At 43.9% G+C, this 21,675-nt stretch overlaps 1 protein-coding gene across 1 annotated transcript in view; it reads left to right on the forward strand.

The window, feature by feature from the left end:
• Positions 1-21,030, forward strand: part of DNAJC5B (DnaJ heat shock protein family (Hsp40) member C5 beta) — a 35,939-nt gene extending 14,909 nt beyond the window's left edge. Inside the window, exons 3-5 of the mRNA XM_053248946.1 lie at positions 6,413-6,626; positions 11,441-11,612; positions 20,702-21,030. Coding sequence (XP_053104921.1) covers positions 6,413-6,626; positions 11,441-11,612; positions 20,702-20,796 — 481 coding nt within the window. The 3' untranslated portion in view covers positions 20,797-21,030. The remainder of the gene's footprint in view (positions 1-6,412; positions 6,627-11,440; positions 11,613-20,701) is intronic.
• The last annotated feature ends 645 nt before the right edge of the window (positions 21,031-21,675 follow it).

The raw sequence follows: 21,675 nt of genomic DNA on the forward strand, positions 1-21,675 counted from the left end.
GTTAACCTAAATAATCCAAACAGTTACCAAAACTGTGGAATAGTCTTGAGTGACCATTGCTTTTGAGATAATTCTCTCAGGTTCAAGGTGGGAAGTCAACATAGCCAGTAGATACTCCTGGGTCTTAAGAATTCCACACATCCTATAATTAATTCTTTTTTTACAATTCTACACACAAACGAATATAGAAAGCAAGTTAAACTTGGCTGCTAGCCAAGACTTTAATAGGCCATCTATATGTAAGAGTCTTGACTTGAGTCTATGCTACCCAGTGGATAATTGACCAATATATCTTGGGGCAAGATGATGGGTGTTCTTCTTGGTGTAAAATCCCACTCCAAGTTCTTGGTAGTGTACATGTGGCTCTCACTTCTGGCTTATAGTCGACAGAACAAAATGATTTTTGCTCATGCTGATACAATAAAATGGATCCTACAGTGTCAATGTTCACTTGCTAATTAATTTTACTTGGTACCTTTTTGCTGGGGAACATTCAAACGTAGGCAATCAAGGCATCATGGGTGATCTTTTTTTATTAAATAAAATTTCAATTTAAAGGCAGATCCTTAATGTACCACCTATAAAAAGAAAAAGCCTGCCCTCAATCTTACTGTACTGTACTGTCCTGTTACACAGATTTTTCAACACTTCACTTTTCTGCCATTTTCTTTTACTTTGTTTCCCTTCCTTTCCCCACCTATTTCTGTTTTTCCTTTATCTCAATCTGAATTCCATCCTGCTATCTTCATTCCTTATTTTTCTGTTACCCTTTCATGCTTGCAATTCTTTCTTTAAAGTGCAATGCATCTTCCCAGATGGCCCTGAAATTTCAGGATAGCCACAATCAATGCCTTGTGGCTAAAGACTCTATGCTGTTGTGGACACTGTTAATGCAAGGCAGAAAGCAGAAGAAAATCAGTATATATTAAAATATATATTGCATGTATAAAATATAATATATATTGTATGTATATATAACCAGGATCATGTTTACATTTGAATAACAGGCCTGGGAAATGCAAAACTACTATAAGCATCACCCTGCTTAGCAAAGGGGACAATTCATGCTCACTAGCACAAGACCAGCTCTTCTCTCCTGGATGCTACCACCCAGTATCAATTTTTGTAGTTAAGTAGTGCAATCACAGAATACACACAGTCAAATTATATAATGAAAAATATGCTTGTTCTATTATAGGTAAAAGATATGGCTTTGGGATACAACTCTAAAGATATATGCTGTCTGGAAGCTCATAACTGTTCATTTGAAAAGAGATTTTCTTTCTCTTCTGACCAAAATAAAAAGTGTGAGCAAGAAGATTATTTTCATAAAAATTGCATCTTGGGATTGTTTCTTTACATTCCCCCTAACTTAATCCCACTTTGGAGAGAGAGAGAGGCTCTGATTTTAGCAGAAAATGCATTTTACTTCTATCCAAAGATGCCCTGCTTTCCTTGAACTTATTTTTCAGGTTGTTCCTAGAAACTCACATTATTATTTTTAGTCACCATCACTTTTTTTAGTATCTCACACATTAGTTTTGCAATTTATTATAGGCTGCAATTCTATTTTTACAGGCTGGACATTGAGGACATATATTTGGGTGCCCACACTAAAGATCTACAGTGGGTATAGGAAAGAATCACCCCCTTTGATAGACCTTAAATTCTGGTTCCCTTACATCCTGAAATGAAAACACAAAGAAAATTCCCTTCACCAGCTGTACTTATCCAATGCAACCTATAACATCCAACTGAAAAACATCACAATTACAGTCCAGAAAAAGTGTCAGAAATAAAAAACAAGAATTACTGAGATTGAAAAAGGATCACCCCCCCCATGTCAATATTTTGTTGAACCACCTTTTGCTTTAATAACAGCCTTGAGTCTGTTGGGATACTTCTCTATCAACCTTGCACATCTAGACGGAGCAATATTTGCCCACTCCTCCATACAGAACTGTTCAAGTTCGGTCACATTGGATGGTAGGTGTTGGTGGACAGCTATCCTCCCTGGATCCGGTCGGCCCTCCAAACTGGATGGAAGAGCAAGGAGGAAACTGGTAAGAGAGGTTACCAAGAGGCCAATGGCCACTCTGAAGGAGTTAAAGGACTTCATGGCAAAGAGTGGTTGTTCTGTGCATGTGACAACAATTTCACGAGCGCTCCACAGATGTGGCTTGTTCGGGAGGGTCGCAAGGAGAAAGCCACTTCTCAGGAAAGGCCACATTAAAGCTCGTTTGAGCTTTGCCAGAAGGCACCTTGAAGATTCTGATGCCAAATGGAAAAAGGTCTTATGGTCAGATGAGACCAAGATTGAACTATTTGGCCTCAACACCAAACAGTACACCTGGCATAAATCCAATGCAGCTCACCATCCACAACACACCATACCTACAGTGAAGCATGGAGGTGGCAGCATCCTGTTGTGGGGGTGTTTCTCTGCCTCAGGGACTGGGGCCCTCGTTAGGGTAGAAGGAAAAATGGATGGGGCAAAATACCGTCAGATTCTGGAAGAAAACCTGCTACCCTCTGCCAGACAGTTGAAGATGGGCAGAAGATTCACCTTTCAACATGACAGCGATCCAAAGCACACAGCAAACTTGACCACACAGTGGCTGAAGGAGAAAAAAGTGAACGTCCTCATGTGGCCCAGTCAGAGCCCAGACCTAAATCCCATAGAAAATCTGTGGAGAGATTTGAAGATAGCAGTCCACCAACACCTACCATCCAATGTGACCGAACTTGAACAGTTCTGTATGGAGGAGTGGGCAAATATTGCTCCGTCTAGATGTGCAAGGTTGATAGAGAAGTATCCCAACAGACTCAAGGCTGTTATTAAAGCAAAAGGTGGTTCAACAAAATATTGACATGGGGGGGGGGGGTGATCCTTTTCCAGTCTCAGTAATTCTTGTTTTTTGTCTCTGACACTTTTTCTGGACTGTAATTGTGATGTTTTTCAGTTGGATATTATAGGTTGCATTGGATAAGTACAGCTGGTGAAGGGAATTTTCTTTGTGTTTTCATTTCAGGATGTAAGGGAACCAGAATTTAAGGTCTATCAAAGGGGGTGATTCTTTCCTATACCCACTGTATATTCCCTCATCGGTCCTATCTTGTTTACTCCATCAAGTTTACTCAATTGTAAGCCCTTTACTAGGATGCTCCCTGCTAAATTTGCAGGATTGTAGTCTTGGGCTACAATTCTATACACCTTTTATTTGGAAATAAGCCCCACTAAATGAAAGAGGGAGAGGAGAGCTGGTCTTCTGGTAGCAAGCATGACTTGTGCCCTTAGCTAAGCAGGGTCCACCCTGGTTGCATATGAATGGGAGACTTGATGTATGAGCACTGGAAGATATTCCCCTCAGGGGATGGAGCTGGTTGAGAAGAGCAGAAGGTTCCAAGTTCCCTCCCTGGCATCTCTAAGATAGGGCTGAGAGAGATTCCTGCCTGCAACTTTGGAGAAGCTGCTGCTGGTCTGTGAAGACAATACTGAGCTAGATGGACCTGTTGTCTGACTCAGTATATGGCAACTTCCTATGTTCCTAAGTAGGGCACCTGAATAAACATGTATAGGCTTGGGCTGTTTGTTAAGCCCGATTTGGACATGATTTAAAGACCCTGTACACTATACATAATGGCGCAGAGGGGAAGTAACTTGCCTAGGGAGCAAGAGGTTGCTGGTTCGAATCTCCACTGGTATGTTTCCCAGATTATGGGAAACACCTATATGTTTCCCAGATTATGAGATGATGCCTCTACCAAAGAAAACCACATGGCTCTGTGGTTGCCAAGAGTCAACACTGACTCGACAGCACAACTTTGCCTTTACCTTACATGAGTACACATATCTAAGTGTACCACCCAGAGACGTAAGTTTTGGGTGGTATAAAAATATGTAAAATAAATAAATAAGTGCCTCTTCAGATGAATGCCTCTATAACCGTAAGGGGCGTGCTGCCGTGGGTAAGTGACAGGGATGGGGCAAGACTTCCAGCCTCACTTTAGTTGCTTGGACTCATGTACAGCATCTTTAAATCACATCCACATAGGACATTAGTGTTCTGGCTTTCTGTTCTGCTGGAAAAGAATCTTCAAAATCTCAGGTTTCATGGTTTTAAGAGGAGCAAGTTCTTAGCATTGTTGTAGAGAAAAATCAGGAAAGAGTATATAAAATATTTTAATGGAAGAGTTGGATCATCTTACTTTGGCATAAGTTTCCATCTCTTCTTTTAAATTATACTCTTGACAGTTATAATATTAAATAGTGGCTCTCGTGCTGTGCAGCCACCCACCTGTCTAAGCAACAGGTGAGCTCGCCACTGCTTCTGAACCCCTTTAAACCCCACTGGTGCAGCTTGCAAAAAAGGGGAGGCTCCACATCCACGAAGGAGTGTGGGACCATATTCCTGCCGCTACCTACATTGGGAGTAGCAGTGGGAGTATGATCATGCCTTCACAAGCCACTTAGACAGGCGACTCACTGCACAATATGTGGGCCACTATCTTCTAAGTGATAGATGAACATTTATAAAACTTCTGCACGATCACCACGGCATGATAAAGTCATCTGAAGAGGTCCATCTTCAGTTGCCACCAACACTCAGAGGCAGACCTTCTCTGTAGCTGATCCTGGGCTGTGGAATGCCCTCCCGGCAGAAATCCATAATCTGAGTTCATTATTGGCCTTCCGGAGAGCCCTTAAGGCCTGTCTGTTTGGTCTGGCCTTCCAGGGTTTTTAAACTGTTTGTAAACCGTAAAGGTTTGGCCTGGTTTCCCAAGATTTTACAAACTGTTTTAATATTTGGTTTTATGTTGTTTTTATCATTTATTCATTTAGTTAGTTATTTTTTACATTTATATCCCACTCTTCCTCCAAGGAGCCCAGAGCGGTGTACTACATACTTAAGTTTCTCCTCACAACAACCCTGTGAAGTAGGTTAGGCTAAGAGAGAAGTGGCTGAATGGGGATTTGAACTCGGGTCTCCCCGGTCATAGTCCAGCACTTTAACCGCTATACCACACTGGCCCTCCACCACTAACCACTACACCACGCTGGTGTGGTGTTTACAGGTGGTTGTGTTTTTTTTAGAAAAAATTAATAGTTAATTGATTTTAGTTTTGTTTTAATGTAAACTGCCCCGAGTCATTTTTGGAAGGGCGATATAGAAATCAATCAATCAATCAAACAAACAAACAAATTCAATTTTAAAAATCTAAAGGACCCAACATTTTTTGTTTTAACAGCTACAGGTGAAACTCGAAAAATTAGAATATCGTGCAAAAGTCCATTAATTTCAGTAATGCAAATTAAAAGGTGAAACTGATATATGAGACAGACGCATTACATGCAAAGCGAGATAAGTCAAGCCTTAATTTGTTATAATTGTGATGATCATGGCGTACAGCTCATGAAAACCCCAAATCCACAATCTCAGAAAATTAGAATATTACATGGAACCAAGAAGACAAGGATTGAAGAATAGAACAATATTGGACCTCTGAAAAGTATACAGTGTATTGTGCTTGATTGGCCAGCAAACTCGCCTGACCTGACCCCATAGAGAATCTATGGGGCATTGCCAAGAGAAGGATGAGAGACATGAGACCAAACAATGCAGAATTGCTGAAGGCCGCTAATGAAGCATCCTGGTCTTCCATAATACCTCATCAGTGCCACAGGCTGATAGCATCCATGCCACGCCGCATTGAGGCAGTAATTGCTGCAAAAGGGGCCCAAACCAAGTACTGAATACATATGCATGCTTATACTTTTCAGAGGTCCGATATTGTTCTATTCTTCAATCCTTGTCTTCTTGGTTCCATGTAATATTCTAATTTTCTGAGATTGTGGATTTGGGGTTTTCATGAGCTGTACGCCATGATCATCACAATTATAACAAATTAAGGCTTGACTTATCTCGCTTTGCATGTAATGCGTCTGTCTCATATATCAGTTTCACCTTTTAATTTGCATTACTGAAATTAATGGACTTTTGCACGATATTCTAATTTTCCGAGTTTCACCTGTAAGTGCTGAAACCCACTTGAACAAAAGGCTGCCTTCTGTGATCTCAAGGTATTCATGCATTGCCAGAATTTCAGAACAGAAGAAATTGCATGGAAATGTAACTTTATCCAGAGAATCCTTCAAATTCAGTAAAGCTGTTAATCTGTATGATTAAATAACTAGTGAATATATACATTTTTTTTAAAAAAAACCCAAAGGTCTTCATTAGCAAAACTTTCATTCTCACAATGTCAAATAATGATTATTCATATAAATTTGCATTGGTGAAGATCTTGGACTATGGATCTAAAACTAAGAAGAAGTCAGGAAAGAAACATGTCTCCATGCTAATGTTGTGTAATCATCACTCTTTTCTTCTTCTTCTTTTGCCTGTTAAAGGAAGTTGGCTCTGAAATATCATCCAGACAAGAACCCAGATAACCCTGAAGCTGCAGAAAAATTTAAAGAAATCAACAATGCTCATGCAATACTAACTGATGTTTCCAAAAGAAACATATATGACCAATATGGATCATTAGGCCTGTACATAGCAGAACAATTTGGTGAAGAAAATGTCAATACGTACTTCATGCTTTCTAGCTGGTGGGCAAAGGTAAGTACTTGAAGACAAAGCTGATGCATCTTTCCTCAGAAATATTTGTATGATCCTCCCACATCCTTCCTTAGAGATTTTCATATAATTCTCCCACTTTAAGAAGCACCCCAAGAAGCATCTGTTTCCCCATCTTCCCAAATTTGCTGAGATTTTCAGCTTTTAACTCTCTCTTCCTCCAGTGTCTTTCTTTACCTCCTTGTCCTTCCATTTCCTTAATATGTGTCTCTGTTTAGGCTGTAGACCTTGATTTTATGAGTTTAAGAATATTTATTATTATTATTATTATTATTATTATTATTATTATTATTATTATTGATCAAGAGAATCAGAACCATTGGTTTGTCTTCTGCTTTGGTCTTGCTATCACAGCTTTCACAAGACCTCTGCAGAATTCTAGGTAAGTCAATCTAGAACAGCTGTCAGTATATGGCAGAACTTTTTTGAAACAGCTGCACATCATAACTGCTTCAACAAAGATGGCAAAACAGTCTGAAGCACAGCTTCAGGAAGGTACTTATCAAAGGATGTTTCCTTGTCCCTTTCATTTACTAATTAAATATGCTGCATGCCACTTTTATCGCCTTAAGACATTAATTATATTTGAAGCTGGAGCTCCAGGTTAATTTTGACTTTCTTTTCAGTAATGACTAAATGAAAATGACTCATTGCTCAAAGTGAAAAGTCCTCTTGGTTTGACAACCAGCTAATAAGTTATTGCAGTACAAACATAGCCCAATTCTGGGCTATATATGGCATAGTGTATGTGTAAGCAATAGTAATGCATAACACCGGGTGCAATTATGGCACACCTGGGGTGCCTTGAGAAAGAGCTGGGCAAAGGAAGTGGAAGATCAGAGAAGGAAGAGGAACAGAACGGTACAAGCTGAACTGGGGAAATCTGATCTTGCGCTTCTGATGACATCAGAGGTCTTACTCATCTGGTTTGTTATGCAATGCTACGAGTTTGGCATTTGTGGGTGTACATATCCCAAACACTAGCATTTGAATCAGCGTATGACCAAATGCATTAGGCCTCAGGCATCAAGAATGTGCCAAATCTAACACCTAATGTGCTATTCTCGCTGCTATTTTGAGTTACAACGTCTTTGGGACCGAAGAGATTGCTCATTTAAATAGAACATAGACACACGAGACTTGCCACTTTGCACAGAAATGTTGTTAAATGAATATCTTTCAATAGTTTAACTTTCACTTCTATTAATTACCCCCACACTTTGACTTTACAAGATTAATCCCGAAGTGAAAAGTCATTAAGAAATTCCACTGGGTTACCCCCACCCCATGGTCTCTCCATTTTTATAGCCACCTGACTGGTTGATGTTTACAACGTACAGCTTTCCTCACTGCAGAGATGCAGTGATGGGGGAGCTGCGCTTTGCTGAATTCCTGTCTACCATGCTGTTAAAAATACAGAGTCTCTAAAAGGGCATCAGTTCTAGATAGCATCATTTCCAAAATGGTCACTGCAAATAATTGTATTTGTGATTCCGCTAGGATGCATTTCCCTTCATGCCATTATGGCTATTTCCCCCCATAACTTTACAAGTCATAAAGTATGGTGGCTGGCATATAGAGCAAGGAGGCACGAGTGCAGAAAGAGAGCAGCGTCTAACAGAATTTCCCAACTAACTGCACCAGTGCAGCAAAGCACCAATTTTTGATAACCTCCCCTTCCTCAAGAAGCCCCTCTGTTGCACTCAAAGAATGTGGCACAGGGGGCTTCCTGGGGAAGAGGAGGGCATGAAAAATTGCCACTTCCCTGCAGTACTGGTCCATTCTTGCTCAGTATGTCAGCTGGTTATTTTATTGTATTTATTCTTATCTATCAGTCTATCTATCATTCTATTTTTACATTTATATCCCACTCTTCCTCCAAGGAGCCCAGAGTGGTGAACATGGTTCTGTTCATCCTCACAACAACCCTGTGAGGTAGGTTAGGCTGAGAGATAAGTAACTGGCCCAGTGTCACCCAGTGAGTGTTATGGTTGAATGTGGATTTGAACTCGGGTCTTCCCAGTCCTAGTCCAGCACTTGAAGCATTACACCACACGGAACAGTTATTGGTGTTTGTTGTTAATTTTATTATTTGACATGATCAGGATAATTACTCAAAGCAGTCCCACTGAAATTAAAAGGACAAGTTAATTTGTCTTTTTAATTTCAATGGGGCTACTTTGAATAATGTTCCTCACCATGTAGACCACTATTATTTCTCACATGGAGTTTATTTTGGTCACTGGGCCAAAATAAAAATTATTTTGGTCCAGTGACCAAAATAAACTTCATATGAGAAATAATAATACCTGGATTATTACCTGGTTGTATGGTCTTACAACCATAAAACAATAATACTTGGATTGAACATCAAACCCAAGAACAAAAAATCAGAAAAACTGAAAATCATGGATTCAATCAAATTATACAGCGAGTGTTGGACTAGAACTGAGGAGACCTGAGTTCAAATCCCTATTCAACCATGAAACGTACTGGGTGACTCTGGGCCAGTCACATATCTCTCAGCCTAACCTACCTCACAGGGTTGTTGTGATGATAAACATAACCATCCAACTGCTCTGGGCTCCTTGGAGGAAGAGTGGGATACAAATGTAAAAAATACATACATACATACATACATACATACATACATACATACATACATACTTACAATATAGAATTGAAGGGCATCACACAATACACCCAGGCCTCTTCTAATATCTGTGACCTTGTTCTAATAGCTACTACAAGAAACTTAGCTATATTTTCAGTTACTGTTGTATTCTAATTATCTATCTCTTTATCTGTCTTGTAAGAATTCCCTGGATATGGACAGAGCACTGAAGAAATAAATCAGGCTGTAATGTTACTATTATTAAAAATATTTACACACTGTTTTTCTACAAAAATGTGTACAAAGCAGTTTACATAGTGCAAGAAGATAGAATATGGTGTGCTGTCCCAAAAGGGTTCACAATCTACTAGACTCTTTCATCAGAAACGTTCTGCTGGTTCAGACCCAAAGTCTATCTAGTCCCTCATCCTGCTTCCCACAACAGCCACACCTGATGCTTCCAGGAACCCCACTAGCAGGACATGAAAGTAAAAGCCCTCCCTTGCTCTTGCTTCGCCAGCAACTGGTATTCAAGGGCCTCTCAATATTGCCTCTGAACCTGAAGGTTCCAAGGGTCACCACTGATAAACCTTATTTGTCCATAATCCTAGTTTAACGCCATCTTCGACAGTGGTCATCATCACATTTTGCAGCAGTGAATTTCAGAAGTTAACTATACACTATGTGAAAAAGCACCTTCTTTTTGCCTCTCCTGAATCTACTGTCAGTTTCAGTGAATAACTATTACTTCTCAATATACCAGTAACTTTAACTGATGTCCTATCTTGTATACTTTTGGAGACAAAAAGTTCTTAATAGAGAGCATTAAAACTGTAGTGGTCATTAGAGGAGATACTTTTCTCTTTAGAATTCTCTGTTTAACTGCATACTAATATATTGGCTTGTTCGACCAATCTAGTATTAATGCTTTGGTACACAGAGACATAGCTACAATTTGTTCCTGGGCTCCTGAGAGAAAGTGGGTCATGGCTGGGTGATAACTTGCTCTTCACTGTCCCCCTCCTGCCTCCCCAACTCATTGGCATGCTGTTGGCTCCTGATCAGAGGACTGATCTTGGCTTCAAGCAAGAGGAGTCCCCTCCAGAATGGGAGGGAGGAAGAGCATCAAGCAGCATCTCTCCCTCCTCCTCTCCTCCTGACAGGCTGGCTAGTGCTCAAGTTCAGCCTACCCTTCCATTAGCCTGATTGATGGGTTCCACGGTGAGAGAAATTTTGCTGAGCATCAGTCACAAGGAGAGGAAGAGGGAAGAATGCTGCCTGACACACCTCCCCCCTCCCCCTGAAGCTGGAACACTATGTTCTTCTGCAGCAAAAACACAGGGGGAGGAGGAGAAGGCAGGGGGCAGGAACCCATCTTCTCCTAGAACCCTCTCCAACTTTCCATGCCTCTGCTAATATGAGTTTAGAGCAGCCTTGCAAATAAGTTCACAAAAGGTACTAGCCCCTGGATTATCTCTGCCTCACATATTTATGTAATTCCATTGAGGCACACCGACAGTCTAAACGGGGGGAGGGGGAGGATGTGCAAATATCTTCCAGTATTCAAAAGCTTCTCTGCATGGTCAACTGGAGTCCGTCCTTCGCTGCCCCAAATAAGCAGGTGTGTCACTTTGCAAGTCTAACATGGAATGCAATTTTTACCTGGTTCTGCCTGGTTTGGGAAGGATGTGCTGAGGCTCGCTCAGGACCCATCTATTCAACAGGCTAAAATCGTTTTTAAAACCCAGTAGCCTATTCAGGCATCCCAAAGAATGCTGCTTAACATGCTTACAAGTGCCAAAAGTGGGTCAGAAGTCCTGCCCTACCATGTCGTTCACCTCCATCCTGGTGCTGCCTACCGAAGAGGGAAGTGCTGTAACAGTGATGGCAGGCAATTCCATGATCAGCAGCTTGGATCACCCCAGGCTGTTGATCGCAGAAGTGCCTGCCATCACAGCTGCAGTGTTTCCTTCTTAACACAAACGCTGCCTTTTCTATGAGCGGTGTGATGAGGGAGGTGAGTGATGTGTTGGAGCAGGGCAGGACTTCCAACCTGCTTTCGGGATTTGTATGCACACTGAGTGGGCTATTGACTTTGCCAGATCAAACATGATGGTGCACATCAGTCTCTCTGTTCATAAGTCTGAGCATCTCCCCCTTCCTCTCTTCTGCTTCCTCTAAGGGCCTGTTTGCAGTGTGTGGCCTTTTGACTGGCTGCTACTTTTGCTGCTGTCTGTGTTGCTGTTTCAACTGCTGTTGTGGAAAATGTAAGCCCAAGCCACCCGAAGAAGAGCAAGAGTTCTGCATGTCTCCTGAGGATCTGGAAGAACAAATTAAGAGCGACTTGGAAAGAGGTGCTGATTATTGTGGAGATGTAGATGGGCTATTTAGCGCTAAAAAAGAAGGAAAGGAAAGAAAGCCAAAAACTACTGTTATTTTCTCAAATACATACCCTGGGATTTCTCTCCAGCTACTCAGCTTTGGTGGTGTTAATGCAAGAAAGGGTACTAAATTGAAAAAAGTGTTAATTGAATTCCTCCCAACTTGCTGCACAGGTTACTTTGTTAAGTGCTCAGCAAGTGACTGCTTGATAATGTCACTGTTTAATTTGTGTGCTTTCCTACCACCCTCTTTTCATACTTAATTCCTTCTGTGTATTGCTTGGTCTACACAGTGTGTTCATTTCTACCAGTGAGGGATAGGTTGTAACTTGCCCTTGTGACTTTTCATTCCTTTTGTCAGTTTCAGTGCATTTTAGTATCTGTGTATGTATTTGTTAAAAATTATACCTTGGGTTTTTTTTTTTTGCTATAGTAATATATAAAAAACAAAGCATTAACATATACAGATTAAAATAATATCAGAGGTATAACAGCAGCAATAATGTAAAACATCCAAAGAACCCAAGACCATCAAAACCAGCATCAGCACCAACAAAAGTCACACTGTCCCAGAAGCTTTACTGAAAAGCCAAGTCTTAGCTTGGTACCTGAAAGAGCATAAAACAGAATTAAGAAATTCACAGGGAGATAATTTCAGAATGTCAAGGCCACCACTAAAAAGACCCTGCTCCTAATATGGCTGCCCTATTCTTGATGGCGGTTCTGTGCCTTTAAAGAAAATTACTTATTATATGTATGTCACACCTTTTTCTCGTCATGGATCTCAAGCCTTTAACAGGCATCAGTAAGCACACTACCTATATACTGCTTGTCCATGCTTAGGAAAGTTTGTAACTGTTCTCACACTGTTTCTAAAAACATAACGTCTCATCCGGGGAGGGGGAGTGGGAAGCCCGATGCAGCCACTGCAGGACTTCTATTTAGAAACTTGCCAAAAGTGTATCTTAAGGAGAACGGTGAGGGGTCAGGGAACAGCAGCTTCTAAATGAGAATAATATTTGAATGAGAAAAGATAATAGACAAAATAAAACTGGCTATGGTAGAATGCCACCAGGATCAACGAATCCATCTGTAGAGTGACATGAATAAAAAGACTAGACTTCTGAACACTGCAAAAAGAATGAGAAACACACTGGCTACCGTCTGGGAGAGGATATGGCCACTAGAGTAGATGGCATGCTTAAACCTTACTTTCTTGCCTTTTCAAAGATTTCCATCTCTAAATCTTAGTCATATTCAGACATAATGTTGTACGTGTGTCTGTACACATGTCTGTATACATGGACATATTTTTAATGTAAAAAATTATACATGCATTCATTGTTAAAATGAAGCTGGATATATGTCCCCTCAAATGCAAGAGACAGACAGGAAGGGTACTACACGTGCTACACATATGTGAATAATTTTATATGCATATACTGTACACATATTAGCCCTATTCAGACATTTTGTTGTATATTTAGGTGTTTGTACACAAACACACACACACACACACTTTTGTGTGAATGGGTAAAAGCCCCCTGAAACGCAGTACACATAAGAAGTGTTCTGCTGTAAGAGCATGCAACATAATGAGGTTGTACACACAACCTCATGCCACCACTTGAGAGGGCTGGGGGGCGGGGAGGCAGGAGCTCACCTGCCTTCCCTGGCAGACAAGCGGTGGTTGTTTTTGGTTCCACCATGCCATGAACCAACACTAGCAGTGGCGCAACAAAGGCCAAAACTGGGATCAGGAGGATAAAGTCCTCCTGCATCCCAGAGAGACCCAGGGGCAGAGCCAGCATTGGGCCAATGGGTTCAAAGAACCCGGGCCATGCCCAATCAGGGGCCGCACCTTGCATCCCCGACATGCCCCCTGTGTCTGACGTCAGATGCGGGGGTGCTGGTTTAGCTCTGCACGGCCCCTTTGGGAGCTAAACTAAGGCTGGCGCTGCAAATGCCTGGCTGCGCTACAAACACAGCACCAGCCTCAGTTTAGCTCCTGTAGGAGCCACGCGGCCCCTTTGGGAGTTGAAGTCCGACTCCCGAATGGAGCCTCAAGGCTCCATTCAGGAGCCAGACCACGCCCCCCACATCTGACATCAGATGTGGGGGTGGTGTTAGCGGGGCCACCGTGGCCATACACAGACCGCTGGCAGTCAGGCTTCGCACCTGGAGAGACCTATATCAGTAGGAATGTGCAAAACGATTCAAGATTGAAATGATTCAAGCTCAAAATGGGCCATTTCAAGTTTTGAACTTGAAACAAAATGCAATTAAAATAAAGGACCTGTTTCGAGCTCGAAACAGAATGTCTCCATTTTGAGCTCAAATCGTTTTGCGTGTTTCGAGCACCATTTTGCTAATTAGTTTTCTGGCACTGGCTTCCAATTGACTTTAGACCTCCTTGCTTTGTGGGGGGGGGGAGGTGGGGGGAGGCCAAAGGAGCGAGTTTCAATTGTATTTAAGAGCCTAGGAGTCAGAGAGCCCTTAGGGTGCCAGTGCCTCTTGAAGAGGAAGGATACATCAAGAGAGGAAGGGCAGAGACTTTAGCACAGCAGCAGAAGAAAACAGATTGGTGGTGTGGCACTGCCTGGCCTAGTGGAGAGATAGACAGAGAGTGCCTGTGGCTCCCTCCCCCCACCCTCTCCTTTTAATTTGCAGTGCCAACAACTGCTTTTCTTTTCTCTCTCCCCCCCCCCCCCAATTTTTAAATATTGTACCAACAGCCCCAGTGGCTTTAACAGGGTGCTGCTTTGAATTTCTCTTCTGTGGATTTTTCTTCTTCTTGCTTGTATTAAAGCCCCAGTGGCTTTAATAACTGGGTGCACTTCTTTGCTGCTGTTGATGTGTGCCTGATTGGACAGCTGGTGGAGAGGGGGCAGGTAGACTTCTGTCTGGTGCCCAGCCTGCCCAGGCTCTCTCTGTTTTCCTGGTGGTCCTTTCCATCCCCCCAGTCTCTTCTTTTTTTATTTTTTTGGGTGGGGGTGGGTGCCTGACTGGTGCCCACCTGCCCTCTCCACAGCTGCTGAGTCTCAGCCCAAGTGCCTCAGGAAGCAACACCTGGCCAGACTCCAGCAGAAGAGACTGAGGGAAGACACTGGAAAGTAAGCCCCCTTGGTCAGGTTATTAGATAACTTAAAAGTTCTTAATCTTTAAATAGGTCCTGGTTTGGGAAAGGGATTGTGTAGGCACTAGGACTGTAGGACTGCAGGGGTGGATTAACTTAGGAGAGGCCACAGTAATCCCCTTTCCCTTCCCTTCCCTTAGATTTATACCATTGTTGCTCGCTCCCCTCCAAAAAAGCCCCCCCATAAAACCTGCTTCTTTATTGGGGGGGAATTGATTTTTCTAGCTTCTGTGTGTGCTCTACAGTGCTATAGATAGCACTGTGTGTGGCACACACAATATAAATAGCCCACCCTTGGCCCCACAACCGTTTTAAATATCTACCTTAAAGGTGTTTCCTCCCCCTCCCATCAGAGTTTTGCCTTCAGTTTAAAAACCCCCATGATATCTGGATGTGTGCAGGGCAGAGCCAGGAGCAGAGTGGCAGGAAGAGGGAGGGACGATGGTGCTGGTCATCGTGAGTGATGGCAAGAAGGGCCTGCTCTCCAAGTCATCCCTCTAAGGTGCTGTGCAGGATCACTTTTCCAGAGGTGCCTGCTCCCACAATGCAGCCACCTGTGGCAGCTGAGGTAGAATTAGGGAGGAGGTCTTCCCTGTCAGGGAAGAAGCCCTTCCTGTGGCAGTGGAGGAGGAGGTGTCATTGGCTGCTAGCCCAGACAGATCACTCTCTCCATCCTCCGCAATCCCCATTGGCAGTGCAACACCCCCACCCCCAAATGAGACTGAGGAGGAGCAGGAGGAAGTACTTCTGCTTCCTGGACCTTCTTAGCCCCGGACTGAGGGTGGTGGTAGTGGTTGTGGCCTCCAGAAGAAACCAGCAGCCCAGTAGTACCAACCCCAACCACCACCGAAAAAGTCCCGGACTGAAGGCAGCATGGTGTGAGATCATTATGAGCTATGAAACAACCCATGCTGTCTGCACCCACTGCGGGGCACAGGTCAGCAGGGGGAAGGACTCCAAGCATCTTACAACATCGGGGATGCTGATATACGTGTGGCGGCATCACCTGGGGACCCCATTCCTCCTGGCAGCAATAGGTCCAGTGTGCCCTCAACTAGTGGCAGCAAGACACCTGCTCCTGCTTCCAAGGAGGGGAAGTTGCCTGCGTGGTGGGTGCAGTCAGCGGGCAAGTGGTCTGGTCACCCAGAGCCTCATCTCACCCCCAGGCCATTGCTGAGATGGTCACTTTGGACAACCAGCCATTCCAGGTGGTGGAGAGTGCCAGCTTGTGTTGGCTACACCTACTGCTTGACCCCAGTTATAAAATCCCCTCATGCACCACCTTCAGAAGGCAGGTGGTGTCCTCCCTGTACCTAGCAAGCAGGGAGGCTGTGTCAGGACCGTTATGTGCAGCAGCACCTGACACAAGTGTTCACTTCATTGTGGATCTGTGGACCAACCCCAGTGGGAGACACGCTTCTTTCTTGTCCCTCATAGCACACTGGGGTGTGTGTGTGTGTGTGCAGAGATTGAGGGGACATCATCTGCTGGTGGTGGCAAGGCCAGCTCCTCCCATGCAGCAAAGCACAGGTTTGCTCTGTTGCATATGGAGGTACTGGACACTAACCACCCAGCAGATGAGCTGTCAGTGGCCATGGATCACCACAGTGGAGGAATGGCTGTCCAGGAAACCAAACCTTCACCATGGGTTTATGGTGACCGACAATACTGCAAACATAATGAGGGCAGCCAAGCAGCTTCAGTTTGTGTCCATCCATTGTTGTGGCGCACACTCTGAACCTGGTCATGCGGGATATGCTTTGCCCCTCTGGGGCTGCGGCCAGGCAAGACATCCTCGCTGAAAGGGCTGAGCACAAGTCTACTGCTGCCATGGCTGCTCTTGAGAAGTGCCGCAAGATAGCAGCTTTCTTCCATCGGAGTGAAAAGAGTAGGCTTATGCACAAGGAGAGGCAGCTTGAGCTGGGCCTGCCTGAACACCTGATCCCTCAGGATGTTCCCACCCAGTGGAATTCCACCTTTCTCTTGCTCCAGCACCTTGCAGGAGCAAGAGCTGGCTATCCACTCTTTGGCAAGGAGGTGTGGCTTGGAAGTGTGCAACCTATCCTACCAGGAATGGGTGCTCATTTCCAAGGTTGTCTTGGCACTCGAGCCACTCTTTGTTGCCATGAACAGCTTGTGTGCTGAGACAGAAACACTGAGCCAGGATTTGCCCACCACTCTTGAGAAGATGACGAGTGAGCTCCAGTCCATGCTAACCACTGAGGAAGAATTGCCTTGGCAGGTCAGCTGAGCACTAGAGTGGTGGAATGGCTCAGGATACCCTTGGGTGCATCAGCAGTGCATGTTTTGTCCTGACCATGTAACTCAAGAATGAAGGGCAAAATGGTCACCCCTGACCAGCTGCCCAGGTGGAAGGACCCCCAGGTTGAAGAGGTTAGGTTAGGAGAACTGAGGAGAGGAGGCTGGGGCACAACCAGGAGGAGAGTACTGGAGCTCCTACTGTTAGTGCTCAGTTCAGCTCTAGCAGCAGCATCACCACCACTTCCCAGTCCAGCAGCATGGTGTCCCTGGCAGGCCCAAGTGTGCCAGTAGTTCTGCCTCAGCATTCCACCCAATGGTTCACAGAGGAGTTCCTTGGTGCCTTGGCAAGGGAGAGCAGTGTGTTTTGCAATACTTGCAGGTGGCAGGCCGGGAGATGGGGCCGATCCAGTTTGGGGCAGCACAATGCCAAGACTTAGCAGTGGTTGCCTGACGGTCCCTGTCGTGCCCTCCAAACAGCCTCCAGAACAAGAGGGTGTTCTCCATTGCTGGGGATATGATAACACCCCATCGTACATGCTTGTATGCTGACTTGGTGGAGTGGGTGGTCTTCCTGAAGGCCAGCCTCTCCCTACTTGGCTATCCAGAGCTGGCCATGGAGGGTGAGTGACTCATGGTCACTCCCACCCACAGCAACACCACTGGCAATTCACCCTACCCTGGCCAACCCCCAAACCAGGTGTGTCACAGTCTGCCCGTTAGTGCTGGCTGACAAAAGCACACATGCCACTGTCATGGCCAACGATGAGATGATGGACTGATGTCCTGAACCTTGTGTCAGGCATTCAGCTGGGGCTCAGCACCAATCTGAGGCCATGGTGTGCTATACAGACGCAGGCAGGCAGGCAGGGATGTACGCTAGAGAAGAAGAGAAGAAAGAAGAGTTATTTGCATGGTAAGAGTCTAGAGCTCCCCCTCCTTCCTTGTCAGACCATTGGTCCATCAGGCCATGACTGCTCTGTCCTCCTGTCCCTCTGGAAGGAAAGAAGGTTTGGTTCCCCACCCCAATCCCCTCCCCCAAGCACTGCTTGCTGTGCTCTCGCTGCTATAACTATCTGGTATTGCTGGATCTCAGACTGACAAAGGCAGAACTCGGGTGCCTGCCCGAGTTGTGGTTTGATTTGTGAGATAGTGTTGTAGTGAGAAATGGACAGTGGCAACTCAGCTCTGTGTCTGTCTATGTTTCCTTGGTGATTGCTATGAGATGATCTCCATGTCTGGCCTTGAGACTAACTTGTGCTTCAATCATTGTTTGAAAAAAAGTGTGTTCTGTGTCAGGAGGGACAAATTCCCTTTTACTATATGCTTCTAATCTGCAGTGTTTTGCAAGGCAGGATCGCAAAATGCACTGCAAATTGCAATACAAAGTTTGTCGTGTGCACTCTGTGAGAGCAGCTTGTTTTGGCCATAGGAAACAATGGGGAAATTGAAACACCCCATTGTTCCCCTTGGGTAGCTCCTATGGACACCAAAGTGGCTTGGGTGGTAAGGCATGGTGGGTGCTACCTACCACCCAACCAACCCACAAAAGAAATGAGTGAGTAAAAAAAAATTAACCTTCTCCCCCAAACAAACCCCAAAGGATAGCAACCCACTATTAAGGGCTATTGAGTTGTTTGTATGTAATGACTCATCACAGTGTGGGAGGTTTTAACTAGGCCACTTTACACAAGTTTGTTTTGTTTTTAAAGATTATGTTGTTCACATTTTTAAAAAAAATTGGGACTAAAATGTCACTATTTGTTCTGATCTTTTGGTTAAACATATACACTTTTGATTAACTGATTGAATTGGGCTACTGTCTGAGTTTCTCCATGTCAAGCAGCAGTTAAAGGCACAGAGCCTTTTTCAAGAACAGGAGGCTGGAGTAGATGGTCACCAGAACTTTTGCAGCACTGATTCTGATATTATAGAAAATTGGGGGTGGGGATCCTATCTATGGAAATCTATTCAGATTTCAAGTCATTTACATAAACATGATGGAAATTATAGTGTTTCTTATCCCAGAAAATCGGATCTGTCAAACCTCCTCTACATCTGAACATGCAATAGCAAATGACTCTGCTCTGAGGAGGGAGGTGTCTTTTCAACTGAGACAGCAGTTGAAAGAAAATGAATGTTAACCAATACAAGCTGATGATGGCTGAAACAATGTCCTTGATTGAAAATGGTGAACCCTTTGCAGGGTGCTAAGAGATCTGTCTCTTTACCATAGGATTATTTCCTGGGTGGTGAGGACAAGTCATTGCCAATTTGCGTCTATGTTTGATGTACTTTGTAGAATTTAAATTGCCTGATACTGAAGCTGAGATAAAACAAATGCAGCCCAGGTGGCCATCTTGTTTTATGAGACATTCAAGCCTGAATGTCCTAGATATATTCAAGTTCAAAGCATTCCAAAGTCCCTGCGGTGACTTTTCTTCAGATAGGTGATGTATGTCCTCCAGTATAACATTCAGAAGGTGGTAGTGCTATCTATATCTCTCTTAATGTTTCTGAGTCTATGTCATGCTTTGGGAGAACAGAACAGAACAGAACATCTAGGGATCCTGTTTAGAGTTATTTCTGACAGCCAGAAGAATCAAAACAGAACTTAATTAGACATGGCACCTCTTCATTGTGCTAGTGGGAAGCATTCTGGAACAGTGTTTGCATTAGGCAACTAGAGGCACGGGTCCAGTGGCATACTGATGTTGGTGATGGCCCATGCCTAAATGTTTTGGCGGGATGCTGCCACAGCCCCACCCACCCACCTGCTGCCTCCGCAGGACCCATTCACCCACCACCATCGCTGCCAGTTGCCCATCACTGGCCTCTGCAGCCTCCGCTCACCCACCACGGTGCAGTATAATGACATCACTGCCCTGACATGAGCTCATCCCAGTGATAACAGGTGCTAGGTGATGACATCATTATACTGTGTTGTGACCAGTAAAGGGAAGCAAGCTGGCCACAATGACGGTGGTAAGCGGAGGGCCTGGAGGCTAGTGGCGTGTAGGTGTGGAGTACTGGGGTGGAAGTGAATGGCAGATGAGATCAGAAGTTAGTTTGAATCTTGAGACTGTGTGAATGAGCTGCTGAATGACTATTCCTTGTTAGAGAGACTGCTTGGTAGTAGCCCAGGGTGGGGTTGATGTTTCCTCAAATGGAACTAATAGTTAAGGCAAGGATTTAAAACCTTAGGTCCCCAGATGTTCTTGGACTTCAACTCCCATTATCCCTGGCCTTCAGCCATTATCCCCAGCCTTCAGCCATTGTGGCTTAGGATGATGAGAGTTGAAACCTAACAACAACGGGGGACCTAATGCTAGGAACCCCTGAGTTAGGGGATAGCTGGAGATCTCATCTGTGTTTTTGAAGAACTTAGCCATTCAGGCTTGAAGAAGCCCCCCACACACACACACTAGCTACTGGCAGTGGCTGGTGTAAGGTGTGTATGTATGAAGTAACATTGGAATGGAATGAGACAGAGGGTGGATTCACATGTAACATGGAACCTGAGGTTCATGCAAGCTCCCTCAGCACCAGGAGCACACACTTCTGCTCCCATCTCCCATGTACATGTCAACTTTCTTTGCAGGTTTGGATATGCCAAGATTGGTGGGTTGGTTTGTATGTCAAGTGCCTCTTTTTGTCTTTGTTTTAGATGGAGAAACTCCAATTCTACTGCAGCCGACTAATGCAACTGAGAAAACCCAGCTTATTGGAGATGGTCGTCGCAGCTACCACACAGATTCATAAGCAAGCAGCAATTGAAGTTGTAATGAATGTCATTGAAAGAATCCTGAGTAACAAACATGGTTAGAGCCTTTTCACTCATGATGCTAGTACTGCTGCAATCCTATGCATATTTACTTGGAAGTAAGTCTCATTGAATTCAGTTGAGATCTCCTCTTGAGTAAACATGCCTGGGTTTACACTATAATGGGGTCTTTGAGCCCTTCTAGTACTGTTTGCTTGTATGTATGCATGTAATGGTAAACCCTTCCTGTGTACTACCAAAGACAACCACAGGGTTCTGTAGTCACCAGGAGTCGACACCAACTCGACGGCACACTTTACCTTTATGCAAGTATGAACATTGTTAATATGGAATAAAAAGGGGGAAAGAAACATTTTCAACTGCATGTGCAGTCTAGTCAATATTGGTTTTACATTCATGTTACAAAGATGAGACAAGCAAAAAGCTCTTGTTAGTTTTATGTGTGAAAATGTCCTTAGTCTTTTGCATAATCACACTTGAAGTGTAATTTAGAGTCAAATGACATGGATGTCGTTTCTTCTTTATGAATATTAGAAAATCTTCTCCTATGAGCAGTAGACATTTGGTAGAGCTACTTACTTCTTTTCCAGCATGGCATTACAACCATAGCTCTACTCAGACATTATATTGTATGTGTGTATAAGTATCTGTATTCATGTACGTGCTTTTGTGTGAATGACTGGCTGTAGGCTCCTTGATATGCAGGATACAGATGGAGAGTGTACAGCTGTAAATGTGTTCAACATGATGTGAATCACATGTACATGTTGTACATGCATGGAACATGTATTGTTCAATGCACTGAACATAATTGTACATGCATTGAACATAACGTGTGAATAGTATTTGTGAATAGA

Source organism: Hemicordylus capensis, chromosome 4 (genome assembly GCF_027244095.1).
Source record: "Hemicordylus capensis ecotype Gifberg chromosome 4, rHemCap1.1.pri, whole genome shotgun sequence".
NCBI lineage: Eukaryota > Metazoa > Chordata > Lepidosauria > Squamata > Cordylidae > Hemicordylus > Hemicordylus capensis.